This window comes from Ochotona princeps, chromosome 24 (genome assembly GCF_030435755.1).
Source record: "Ochotona princeps isolate mOchPri1 chromosome 24, mOchPri1.hap1, whole genome shotgun sequence".
Taxonomy (NCBI): domain Eukaryota; kingdom Metazoa; phylum Chordata; class Mammalia; order Lagomorpha; family Ochotonidae; genus Ochotona; species Ochotona princeps.
In genome coordinates, this window is record NC_080855.1 from 34305578 (window position 1) to 34319572 (window position 13995).

The following is a 13995-nucleotide window of genomic DNA, read 5'->3' on the forward strand; positions in this document are numbered from 1 at the left end:
AGCTTGATTTTCTCCAGTCCCATTTCTTACACAAAAGAATGGGTGCTGTGGCCCACCCCAACCCTGTCCTCCACATAGTTAGCCCTCATGTACACCATCGGGAGCTATAGTCCACTCAGAGTGACCTCCAAATACTTCCACTGAGCTGGACCCGAGTCCTAGTTTCTGTGTCTGCCAGCATGTGCAATGGATTGGTCCAGTCTGTCTTACCTTCCCTTCAGCTCTTGTATACATAATTGGCCATTGCAGGCTAACTCATCTCAGCTGACTCCACCCTCCACCCCACACTCATGACAGTGGGTATCAGCACCTGTCTAGTCAGGTCTGCCTCCAGCCCTGGTTCTCAGGAAAACGCTATTTTTAAAAAGAAGTTGAACAAAGCACTGTTTTACCCAGAGTAGCAAAGAAAAGCAAGAGAAAAAACAAGTTAATTTAGAGATAAAAAAAAATCCTAATAAACCTGTCAGTTGATCTCTTCTTGCTGTTTGGATTCTTTGATCACTGTGTGCTGTTCTTTATTGCTTTAAATGTTTTACAGTCTAGCATGAGCCCCTCACATCGGCATTTGACAGTTGGTGTTCTACCATGGCTCAGCTTTGCTTTCCTCCTCCCGTCCTGGCCATAATGTGAACTGGTTGGTATTGTGGTTCAACTTGTCCAACCCACACTGCATTGTTGTGCTCAGATTCGCCAGAGGGTCATATGAATTGGCCCATCCTGGCTTGCCCCAGACCTGAGCCATAAACTGGCCTGGTCTTGGCTGCTTCCTGCATTGAATCTTGTGTTTACCTGCAGGGACTGTGTACCAACAGAGGAGTTCCCTAAGCTCCTCCCTCAGATACTGTTCCAGTGCCAGGTCTCTCACATACAGGTGGGTCCATGCCCAGCCAACTTAAAATATGCCCTATCCTAACAGGAACAATGGCCTTTCCTGACCTGACCTCACACATTGTTGGATGCTTAGCCCACCAAAGCCTGGTTCACACCCAGGCATGGCTCACGCATGGCTGTCCTTTATCCACCCTGGTTCTCATGAGCACCAGTGGGTTCTGAATTGTAATCTAGTCTGTCACACACCATATGTAGTCCACACCCTTTCCTAGGTACATTACAGCAATGCCCAGAGCAGATTACAGCCCCCACTCTAACCTTACACTCACCAGATATGACATTATTCAGCCTGGGCATTCCCTTAACTCTGCAACCAGGCTTGTTCCCAGGCACAGATGATGTGCATGGCATTGGTTGCTCTGGTCCAGCTTAGTATATCCCCTCCCCTGTCTTGCGCTTTGCCTTCAGATGCCGTAGCCTAGCCTGACTTGGCTGGCCCTACTCACAACTTTCGTAGGTAGTGCTGCATCCAGGCCTTACTCAGTCTATTCTCATCTCTGCCTCATGTAAACTGGTAGGTATGATAGCCAAGCCTGGCATGACCCAAACTACTACATATTTTTTGCGCTTGTCATTTCGTTAAGGTTTGCTTGGCCCTGCCTGTTCCACAGCCTTTCAAAACCATTCCACACTTGTCATTGGGTGGAGCTACCATGCAAAGCATGCCCATTATCCAGACCTGAGACATGTGTTCACTAGCGAGAACTATGGCCCACCAGGGGAGTTTCCAAAGTTCCTCACCTTGTCCAATTCCAGACCTAGATCCCACACATGGCAGGTGGTATAGATCCATACCTGGCGTAGTTTGCCCTTTCATCCCAGCCTTTTCATGAGCTGGTTAATGTTTTGGCCTGGTCTGCCCCATACCCTGTTTTGTGGTGCATATACAGGTGCTGCAACTGGAACCTGCTGTGCCAGTTCCTACCCCCACTATCCATGAGTGCCAGCAGGTTTCATGGTCATGCCTAGTTCAGCCCAGCACTATCCCAAATCTTCGACTAACCAGCAGTACTTGTGATTCCACAGCATTAGGCCCACATATCGCCCACAGAATCGACCCCTGGGCCTGCTTCTCTATTATGCTGGTGTCATGGGCCAGCCTAATATTACCCTTCCCCTATGACAACACTCACTGTCAGATACTGTGATCTAATCCTGCCAGGAAGGACCCTAGCCCTAGCTTTTGGGTGAGCTGGCCTGTGGTGGTCAGCAGTGTTTCATGCTAACAAGCCCAACTCAGTTCTGCCATTTTGCAGTCCATCAGTCAGACCCAGACCTAGCCTCTCCCTCCATATGGTCAGCTCTCAAGTACAATGGCCTTGTTGCTGGGAGTTCCTCAGGAATCATTTCTTACTGCAACAAACTCCCTGAGTGGTCCTGCCTTTCCCATATCCCTTTACCGCTTTCCCATATCCCTTTACCCCTTTCCCTAATGAATCCACAATCATTGTGTCCATCAGTGCCTGTGTTCTCCAGCTCAACCTTTGCAAGCGTAGTGAGTGGTGTGCTGGTCCAGAGCTCTATCTGCCCACCGAAGTCTCACGCTCCTGGTACATGTGCTAGCCTATTGCTTTACTCCTTTGCCCACCCATAATTCATGCCTATTGAAGTATTCCAGGCCTGGTCAACAAGCACGCCAGGGCAGCATGTTGCCCTGTGGCTCTGCCTGCCCCTATCTTTACCTCATCTGGCACCAAGAACATGAGGAATTCTCCAGGTTTGCTTGCCTGCTTAGATGTGAACTCTAAGGTCCTCATGTGCCCCGCTGGTGATATGTCCTCCTCCCCCTACCAAGCCCATATCCTCAGACTCCCATGAGCTGTTACAGACCGCTCCCCATCCCCTCACCATCTCAGCAAAGGAATGTCAGTTTTAAAATTCTTTATCCCCCATTTCCTCAATGTATTCCTCAGTTTATTTCACAGTTGATAAAAATTTTTACTTCTTATTGTGGGGAGGCATTACAATATTCATTGTGCCTGTCTCTTCTTTTGCTCTTGGTCATTGCACTTCTGATTAGATTTCTCTTAGGTTGTTTTCTAAGTTGCGTTACCATGGGTCTACAGTTCATTTTAAGGAATGTGTTCAGTACCCTGTTCTTGATTTGCAGTCACTTGTGTCATTCTATCCAGTGAGTTTCAGTCAAGGGCCCTTTCATTGCAAAAATGGAGAAAAGGTCATTGATGGTCCATTCTACCAATGGCCTCTGTATGTGGTTGTGCAATTGCTCAGTGTTTGTTCTGGAAAACTAAAGAAAATGCTGAGGGAATGCTTCCTTGTTGAGAACGCTGAGGACTTTTACTGTCCTGATTCAGAGATTGTAATTGTGTAACATAAATTTTGCTTTTCATTATAATTTCTGTTTTTCTTTCTCCTGTAGCACTCTTTCCTTTCCTTACCCCAGTATGTGAAGCATTGAATATCAGTAGGTACCCCAGAGATGTTACAGATTTTTTGAAAACCTTTGTTGAAAAGATTAAAGAAGAACGTCTCAAAGATAACAAAAAGGTAAATCTGATGCTACTTGCAGGAGGATGTTCTTTTTTCCCCAGGTTTTGGGGTTTCAGCCATATGATTGTTTTGAGATATAGTATTAAGATGATGACTCAGGCCACTCCAGGCAGACCTCTAGACTTGAGTGTGGTCTCCTCAGAGAGCAGCCGCAGTGCTGAGCTCCTGATGGACTTTTGACTTAGGGTTATCTTGTCTTTGACCTCTCTTTCAGCACCGAGTGGACTTTCTGCAACTCATGATTAACTCCCAGAATTCCAAGGAAGTTGATTCCTACAAAGGTAACCAAGAATGCATGGGAAACTCAGAGGGAGAAATGGCTGTGTCAGATGGTAGATTTATTTTCAGAATTCTAAAGAATTTCCATGTTGTCCTGTGTAATTTTTGCTGGAAATCTGAATTTTTCATGAGCTCCTAGGTGCAGTTCATCATTGGACTACATTCTAAATGCCACAATTTTATCTGTAGCCCCTTCTTGTCCCCTTAATTTAACTCACATATACGTAAGTGAAACATCCTTTAGTTTTTATACAGTAAAGTCTTATTATTTTACACTCAGTGTTTTCAAATATTTTAAGTAGAATTCAATGTTTTCTCTATGTGTTAAGATGGCCGAACATAGAGAGCTGGTGTAGGGCAGAGTGGGGACACAGGGGAACCGATCCAGCACAGAAAAAAACCAGGAGACGCAGAATTGTGGGGATAGGTGTAGGAAGGTCACTGGAGTTCGCTGAAGTAAGAAGATATACACAACGTGGAGAGACAACCATAAAAAGCAAAAAAGAGGAGACAGCATGTCGTGAGAATTTTGGTGAGTTGCGATTCCCGCCAGGGGGAAGGCAGCAGAATCTCAGCCTTTCCAGGGAGGACAAAAGCGGTTGAAAGGACAGGCATCCACACTGACAGGGGCATAGACTGCTGGAGTGCAGGAGACCCTTATGGAGGCTACTGGATTCAACAAAGGGGGCATCAACCCACGAAGATAAGCAGGGGGGTTGCCCAGAAATGTGCCTCTCAGCAGGTCAGCAGCTTTCAGATAGTGCAGAGGGGACTGGAGCTGCGCTCTGGGACCGGGTTACAGTAATCCCCAACTCAGCTCCGAATGGTTGACTAGCTGCAAGAGACTCCAGTGGAAACTGTTGCTGGGCTCAGCCTGAGCACTAGGAGCGGGGCAACACTCGGCAGAGCCTCTCTGGACAGAGGTGCAGGCTGGTGGGAGCATGGCTACATGACTCCCACGGCTCTGCTCCCAAAGGCAGAACACCTTTGAGAAAGTGCAAGAAAAAAAAAAAAAAAGAGAGAAAGGAAAAAGAAAAGCCTTGTAAAGGGGGCAGGGCAGGACTGTGAATTCAAGCAGATCCCCTGCTGTGCTCAGCTCAGCAGGAGACCCCGAAGCAAAGCTGGTTCTGCAGAACCACAAGGCAAGTTCTCCCAGTGGATAGAACCTGGAGGTTGCTAAACAACGCCTGCTGGCCTGGCAGCGGAGTCGCTGTAGTACATCTCCCAGTGGGACAACTCTTTTGAGTGGGAATTCCAGGGGGAAGAACTTGAGGGATCTTTCCAACCCAGCCTAGGGTGTAGATTCCAAACCACAGGAGGCAGGGGCCCAGGACAGAAACCCCGCAGTGTGCAGCATGGGTCCCCACCCCAAGAGGCAAGACACAGCTGGGCAGGTCTGTGGCCCGAGGGGGCACAGAGGCCCTGGCTAGGCACGGCTGGCTCGGAGCCCAAGAGGCAAGACGAGACTCTGCAGACCTGTGGCCTGAGGTGGCGCAGGATCCCCAGCTACATGTGGCTCCCGCCCCAAGCCCAATAGGCAGGACGCGGCTCTGTAGACCTGTAGCATTAGGTGGTGCAGAGGCCCCTACTACACGTGGCCCCAGCCCCAAGCCCAATAGGCAATACGCGGCTCTGCAGACCTGTGGCCTGAGGTGGCGCAGAAACCCCGAGCCTAAGAGGCAAGATGAGACTCTGCAGACCTGTGGCCTGAGGTGGCGCAGGGGCCCCAGCTACACGCAGCTCCCACCCAAAGCCCAAGACGGGGACGTGGCTCTGTAGACCTGTGGCCTGAGGTAGCGCAGATGCCCTAAGCCCAAGAGGCAAGACGCGGCTCTTCAGACCTGTGGCCTGAGGTCGCGCAGAGGCCCTGAGCCCAAGAGGCAAGACACAGCTCAGCAGAGTCAACTAACCAGGACAGAGGCGTGGAGCAGTGTGTCTCCCAGTGGGGCAACGACTTTGAGTGGGAGCTGCAGGGGGAAGGCCTGGCACTAGGGCTGGAGCATAGAGCCTCCTGACACAGCTTGGGGCTGCGGACCACAAACCCCGAGCAACATGCTGAGGGTATGTTGGAGCCTTTAATTGATCGGGTTGATAATCTGATGGTTCTGCCCTCAGACTGGACAGGGTCTCCCCAGGAAGGTGAGGAACTAGATTGGACTATAAGATATTGGACTCTATGTTTAGTTTATGCTTGCAAAGAGGGAATCTCAACTGTACTTGATCAGTGGATATGCAACAAGCTGGAATATTCCACATGGGGGGAGGGCAGAGGAGGGGTGGGGTGATTCCCAGTTCCAACGAAACTGTATCACATAATACAATGTAATCAATGAATAAAAAAAACAAAATATATAAAAAAAAGAATTCAATGTATTTTCCTTAAGAACAATGCTACCACATATTATCCAAATGGTGTACTGGTTGCACTGTGCATGTGTGACAGGGAAGTTTTCTCCTGACATCACCTAACTGAATTGGTGATAAGGATAGTATAATAGAGGATAGCAGTGCATGGGATGGGCTCGGATAAAGTGAAGTCAAGGAAATATTTTTTTCCTGACTCTGTGTGAATAACATTCATCTGTTTTCATTGAATTTCTTCTTTTTTTTTTTCTTTTTAAAAATGTCATTGGAAATGCTAATCAGATTTACAGAGTAAAGGAAAGACAGAAAAGACTTGAACCACTGATTCACTCTCTAAGGGCCACAATGGCAAGAGTTTAGCCAATTCTAAACCGAGAGTCAGGGGCTTTTTCATACTCTCCCATACCATTGCATAACCCTTACCTTTGATCCTACTCTGTTGCTTTCCCAGGCTGTAAGCAGGGAGCTAGATGGGAAGTAGAAGATCTGGGATAAGTCCTGGCACCCATATGTGATGCTGGCAATGGGAGGTGAAGCATTAGCCAATTGAGCCAACCTGCTGGGTACTTACACATTTTTTTCCTACAAGAATTTTGAAACTTTTGTAATCTTTTTGTTCCTTTAAGTATTTATTTACTTAAAATTAGAATTAAAGTGGGAACCAGAGAGTGAGTATTCCTCCATCACTGGTTGATTCCACACATGGCTGCCATGGCTGGGGCTGGCCAGGGAAAATCCAGGAACCTGGAAATCTCCTGTTCATGTTCAGGGGCACAAGTAGTGTAGCCATATATTTATTCCTTTCCAGAATCACTGCCACAATGCTGAATTGGAATCAGGAACCTGGATGTGAATCCAGCAGTCAAATGCAATGCTGTCTCTGTAGGCAGTAGCTTAACTTGATGTACAATAACATCTGTTCATATATGGATTTTTTCATCTACTATAGGGTGATTCACAATGACCTACTTTGCTTAAAATGTTTTTCTTCTCTCGTTAGCTCTGACTGATACAGAATTGGTAGCTCAGTCAATTACCTTTCTTTTTGCTGGCTATGAGTCCACTAGCAATACTCTTTCTTTCACCATGTATTTATTGGCCACTCACCCTGATATTCAGCAGAAACTGCAGCAGGAGGTTGATGCAGCTTTTCCCAATAAGGTGAGTGAATGAGTGGTACTTGGGATGGGTGCACTGTGGGGCAGGAGTAGTGTCTTGATAGAATGCCTCCAGAGCACTATTCAGGGCACTGCTTGCAAAGTATGAAATGAAGATACTTCATTTACCAGTAAAGGAATAATCTAAAGAGAAAAACTCATTTGGAAAAAGGGCTGAAGGTGCTACTCACAGAACTATAACAACTTGGTAAATCAGTGTTTGTCCTGCGTGTCAGTTACAAGAATCCACAATGGCACCTAGAAGGAGTCTTTGCTACTCAAGTCTGTGGTCATTAGCTCTGCTTCCATTGGCTGAATTTAGTCTGGTTGGGCTGCTGGCTGAGTGAGGCTGGCCTGGGCTGTCCAGGGCTGGCCTAGGGCGGCAGACTGTGCTCTGTTTCCTGCCATTCTCATCCTCCATTCACACCACCAGTGTTAAAGAAGACATGAGATAATCCAGGGTGTTTGCTGTCGATTGTGAAGCAGCCTGAAATCTAGCGTGACATGGCTGTTTGATGGCCAGATAAACATAGCCTTAAGCTATGCATGAGGGACTGTTCTAGAAATAATATGTGGAGTGAAAGTGTTTTCTTTTCTCTGTAGAACCTCACTTGACCTGAATTTATTGTCATATAAATATGTATATTAAAAAATAATGGGGGCCTAGTAGGACAATTTAGAAAAACTATTTCTTTCTTTCTTTATTTTGAAAGACAAATGCAGAGAAAGGAAAAATGAGAAGGAGGGATAGAGAGAGATTTCATGTTCTTGCCACTCTTTTATGTCCACAATGCCAAGTGTGACATCAAGATGAAGGCAAGAGTCAGAGTTGCTTATGGTCTCCCTTAATGGTGACCGGGACAGAAAGTCCTGGAATGCACTGTGTTGCCATTTCCAGATCATTATCCGTGAGACGGATGAAAATGGAATAGATACCTGCTGACCCTCATGAGGGATGGTGTCATTGCAAGTGGTGGCTTCACCTGCTACATGCCAATTTTGGCCCTTTCTGATATTTTATATGGGGTCAAAGCAGTTTCTAACCAGAATTTTTGAGGAGAAAATTCTGAGGCAGGTTAAGGGATTCTTTGCTTTTAATGTTCCAGTTTGTTGGCAGTATTGTAGACTCTCTTTGAGAGGTGACTGCTACTTTGCATATTTTCTTTAAGCACAGTGTTCTACTCTGTTCATCTGTCTTTTTAAAAATGATTTGTCATTTTTGGTTTTTTTTTTTTTTTATTGAAAGTCAGATATACAGAGAGGAGCAGAGACAGAGGGGAAGATCTTTCATCTGATGCTTGATTCTCCAAGTAGCTACAACAGCCAGAAATGAGCCAATCTGAAGCCAGGGGCTTCTTTTGGGTCTCCCATGCAGGTGCAGAGTCCCAAGGCCTTGGGCTGTCCTCAACTGCTGTCCCAGGCCACAAGCAGGGAGCTGGATGGGAAGTGGGGCTGCCCTATTTAGATCCAGCACCCATAGAGGACCCCGGCACATGCAAGGCGAGTTCTTTAGCCATTAGGCAACCATACCATGTCCAGTGTTTATCTCTTTTATACACATGAGGCAGCATGAGTGTTGTAAGGCCATGCTTATGTTTTCTGGGCCTGGTTAGGGGTTTGTCCTCAAAATCTCCTTGTTCACAACTACTTTCCACATCGGAATACACTGTTCATTGAACAGGATGGAGGACACATCTGTTTTAATTTCAAATCTCATTTTGTCAAAATGTGTTTCTTTCTACCCAGACACTTGTCACATCTGATGCTGTCATGCAGATGGAATATCTGGACATGGTGGTGAATGAATCATTCAGATTATACCCAGTTGGAAGCAGATTTGAGAGGATATGCAAGAAAGACATTGAAATAAATGGGATATTCATTCCCAAAGGGACAATTGTGGCAATTCCGATGTATGTCCTCCACCGGAATCCGAAGTACTGGACAGAGCCTTGTGAATTCCGCCCTGAAAGGTACAGGATCCCTGGAATGGGGAACCTATGTTGAAACAATTTAGTGCAAGCATATGTGGTAAATCTGTGTGAAGACAAGGAACGCGTGAGAACAGAATCATTTGTGTCCATTATTTTTAGAAGCTTTTCTTATGGAAAAATAATGATTGTTTTCAAAATTGTCCAAAGTGGTAACTGGAGAAAGAGTACTATTTTCATCCTTGAATCCAAACCGTTGTTGCATCTCGTGAGCTTAAATTACACAGGAGGCTCTGAAAATGCTATGTAATTTTCTATTAGGGACTATTGATACAATTTTGGTAATATTTGCATTTAGCTGTAATTTATTGACTGTAGTTTATTTTAAGTGTACAGGCTTTAAAAAATTCTTTCCAGTTTTCCTATGCTAACTACTTTGGCTGTGAAATGTCACAGTACTTATAGAAAAGCTTTCCACCTTGAATCTGGTGGCCTCTTCCTGTAAACCAATTGTAAAACCACAGGCTGTGCTAATGAGAAGTCCTCATCATGGATGGACAGAAGATTCAGTCAAGTCAGGAGAGTCTGGGTACCCTGATCCTGGTTCTACTTGCTATCTTCTGGCAGCCCACACGCTTACTTAGTAGTGAGTGAACCCTTTTTTCACTGTGAAGTCACTGGGTCTCAAAGCTGTTTGCTATTCTTGGAATAGTAATATAGGCCAGGCTTTTGGACATTGTACACTTTGGACGTGGTTGCTCAGCTACCATTGTTGCTTTGGCAAGGAAAAATGAACACTGGCTGGAAAGTCAGAAGTCTTGGAATGAAGACATTTTTTTTTTAAAGATTTATTCATTTTATTACAGCCAGATATATACAGAGGAGAGACAGAGAGGCAGATCTTCCGTCCGATGATTCACTCCCCAAGTGAGCCGCAACGGGCCGATGCGCGCCGATCTGAAGCCGGGAACCTGGAACCTCTTCCGGGTCTCCCATGCGGGTGCAGTGTCCCAATGCATTGGGCCATCCTCAACTGCTTTCCCAGGCCACAAGCAGGGAGCTGGATGGGAAGTGGAGCTGCCGGGATTAGAATCGGCACCCATATGGGATCCCGGGGCTTACAAGGCGAGGACTTTAGCCGCTAGGCCACGCCGCCGGGCCCCAGGAATGAAGACATTTTTATCGCCAACAGATGGGCTTTCTGTTGACAGAAATTTTGTTGTGGGCATTTTGACCCTACTGATGGCACAGGGTGCTCATGTGGTAATTATAAGTCAAGTAAATTAGTGTTCACATAACCCTTTATTTTCAAAGCCATGAATTCTTTGTGTCCTGAGGCCAGGACTTCTACTTTCTGTAGCTTCATTCATGTTCAGTGATAAGTCCATAGGGATCTCTTTGATTGCTTTAGTCATCAACCCTTTTTTTCTTTTTTTTTAGATTTTTAAAATTTATTTATATATTAGTCACCAACCTTTAAGTGTCAGTGCTTGGGCCAAACAATGAGAACATTGGATGTTATCAATGTTGAAGCTGGAGAATGTTTGAAATATTCCCATATGTAACAGAGAAATACAAGTCTATGGGGGCACTTCTACTGCAAGTGCATGGGCCTAATACTTGTACAAATACCCAGCACCTATGTCAGCTCTCTCATACACTACATTGCTCTGATGATATGCTATTGCGACTAAAATATTTACTGCCCTCCCTCTGTTGATAAGATATTTTGAGCAAAGCAACCTATAGTGCTTCAGTGCATTGGCATAGAAGCTGAAGTCTTTGCCTTGCACGCACCGGGATTTCATGTGAGTGCTGGTTAATGTCTGGAATCCCTGCTTCCTATCTGGCTCCTTGCTAATATCCAGGGAGGCAATCAAGGATGGACCAGGGCGTTGTGAACCTGCACTCGTGTGGAAGACTTAAAGGAGCCTTCTGGTTCCTGTCTTTGAATTGGCTCAGCTACAGCAATTGTGGCCACTTTGGGAGTGAAAGAGCAGATGGGGATCTTCCTCTCTGTCACTCCTCCTATATGTATATCTGACTTCCCAATAAAAATGATAGGTTAATCTTTAAAAAGAAAAAAATCTAGAAATCTAAGAATATTGTACAAAACTGTAGCTCTATTTTAAAATCAAAGAACAATATTCCATGGTCATTTTTCCCAATATAAACATTATCTTCTCAATACCATCAACTATCAGGAATTGCATGAATAAATGATAGCTTTATATTCAAATAATTTATGGCCTGATTGAAGAGATATATATCACTGATGTCATTAAAGTATGATAGCATCAGATGTCGTGTCAGTATCTCGCTTAAACAATTATGGCAAGAGAGAAGGAGTATGCTGGTAGGGAGTAATGCCAAAGAGTATTTTATGGAGAATTTGGAAAGAAACTAAGTATATAGAAAAAGAGTGAAGTGAAAGAGTGAAAGAGAATGAGGAGGAAGCAGGTGGGAAGGAGGCTGGAGAAGAGAGAAATTGGGGGTAGTTTTGTTTAGATGCTAAGAGGCATCATCTTCTTCCTTAGTTAACATATATTCATATGGTTGTCAGTTGAAGCAGGAACCTGCTTTTCCTTTCACCATCCTTACTTTCCATATGTGTTCCAAAATATGAGCTCATCACCACCTTTAATGTAATTGTAAGGTGCAAAGGTAAGTGTCTTTTTAAACAGCACTCACATTATCTCACCAACAAGACAGAAAAGTCCTGTGTGGTGAGGGTAATTGCTAACTGGAACAGCTGTCCAATTTAGAACTCTTAAAGCTCAATAACAGTAAGATTTGAATGGCCAAGCCATAATCATTTCAAAGGTCCAATTGATAACTCAAACTAAGTGATTCTTGTGGCTCTACGCATCACTAATGTGTGCTCATTTCTGCTGTGGAATCAGGTTCAATAAGAAAAACAAGGACAAAATCAATCCTTACGCATACCTTCCCTTTGGAGCTGGTCCTCGAAGTTGCATTGGCATGAGGTTTGCTCTCATAAATGTAAAACTTGCTCTCGTCAGATTAATACAGAACTTCTCCTTCAAGCCTTGTGAGGAAACTCAGGTTAGTGTACTTCATGTAGTGAGAATCCTTTTCTGGCGACTTTCTAAAAAAACTGAATGTTGTTGTGTTCGAATAGAATATTTTGTCATTACATCATTAGATTTGGTTTGGTTATTCCTACATCTCTGAATGCTTCCCTAAATCTATACTCTTGAGTGTCACTTTTGTCCTTGAATAAATCTTCAATAATGTGTTTTAGGGGGCTCATCCCACTTACAGCATGCAAAAAACATGTTTAAAGAATGATTTGACTTTGATTTGGAATTCACTTGAAACAATATTATCAAGAGATCTCTGTATTTCTCCAATGGATGTGTATAAATGGAGTTTCAAATTTAAATATGATCACTTGTTATGTTCATAGTAAACAATGATCTTTTGCCTTCATGTCCATTAATGTGAGAATTTATAGAACAGAATCAGTGAGAATCAATAGCTCATTATATTTGATCATCAGCATCACATCTGTCAGGGTTTTTTCAGAACTTCAATGTGACGATCAAGATAGATGAGAACTAATCTGTGACTTTGCCTATGCGTTAGAAGGCAAATTAATTGTTACATTTTGATGTTCTGAAGTACATACTTTCGTAACCCTCAGGTGAATATTATCATTTTTACAATTACTTCTGATTTAGTGCTTTTAATTCCTCTCCCAGGATGTTTCAGTTTATAGCCCTCTTGATTCTATCTTCAACTGCAAACTGTTAATGCCATGAAAATGCAGTAACAGAGGTTTGAATTGCCATGTGATTGTGTGGAATGGCTGCTAAAAATCCCAGTTCCAGTGGTTGTCAGGAGCTGTCCAGGGTTCATCTTTTTCCATCTTTCTCTGGATTTGGTCCTGTGACGAACTGTGGCAGAGCATCATTACAGAGTATGGGCACATTGATTCCTACCAGGGAAGGCCCTAAGAAACTTATGTCTAGAGTTTAAGTTGCATTTAATATTCATCTCCTTGACCTCAGTATGTTTTCTGTAGAGGAACCTAGGAGGGTAGAATTGGTCACCAACTGAAATTCAGTGTGTAAGTTTATAAGTGTGTGAAGAAATGGAGTCATCACTTGGGAAAGCAGGTCTCTGCCACACGTGCTATGGGATACCTCCTCCTTGGTAGGCTTCCAGTCATCTTCATACTGCTCTTCCTCACGTTGTAAGAAATTGCTGCAGCTTCTCTTTACTGAGATGAGACCTATTACATGCTTTCCCACACTAATTGAATGGATCCCTGATAATGGAGCTAAGAGGATTCATGAAAGCTCTTCAGAACTTCAGAATTCCCGCATTTACAATTCATAGTACAGTTGGAAAATAAGAGGGAATGTTAGAAACAAAAAGCACATATTTTCTTTTGCATCATTAAATGCAATTGACTTTTCCATAAGGTCAGAATTATTTATACACTTGAAATATGTTATCCACTCAAGAGTAATTTACGCTTCAACATAGAAAAATTAACTTCATGAGACTTTTCTAAATGTGTCAACCATATGGTCAGGAATGATGTTAGCATTTTTCAGTATCATTATTCTTGTAGCTTTTCTGTTTTGCTTCTGTTATTGATTGTGGTTTTTTTCTGTTCCTTTGTATGTTTACTTCATTGTTGCAGATGCCCCTTAAATTAACCACACAAGGAATCCTCAAGCCTGAGAAGCCCATTATTCTAAAGATTGTGTCAAGAAATTGAAATGTACATTGTGCTTGATTATCTGTGGAGTTCGTCTTTGCTGTTCATGAAAGATGTACACAAACCATCAGAGACCACAATGCATTTTCATAATAATGGTTGGAAATAA

The 13995-nt window shown here is 43.9% G+C and overlaps 1 protein-coding gene across 1 annotated transcript; it reads left to right on the forward strand.

Annotated features, from left to right (window-relative positions):
* Positions 1 to 3258: 3258 nt before the first annotated feature.
* LOC131483229 (cytochrome P450 3A6-like) lies at positions 3259 to 13886 on the forward strand (the record flags this gene model as incomplete). Its single annotated transcript, XM_058680737.1, has 6 exons — positions 3259 to 3399; positions 3617 to 3683; positions 7046 to 7206; positions 8949 to 9175; positions 12037 to 12199; positions 13809 to 13886. Coding segments are annotated over 6 exons (837 nt in total), but the record flags the coding sequence as incomplete, so codon positions are not given.
* Between the last annotated feature and the right edge of the window lie 109 nt (positions 13887 to 13995).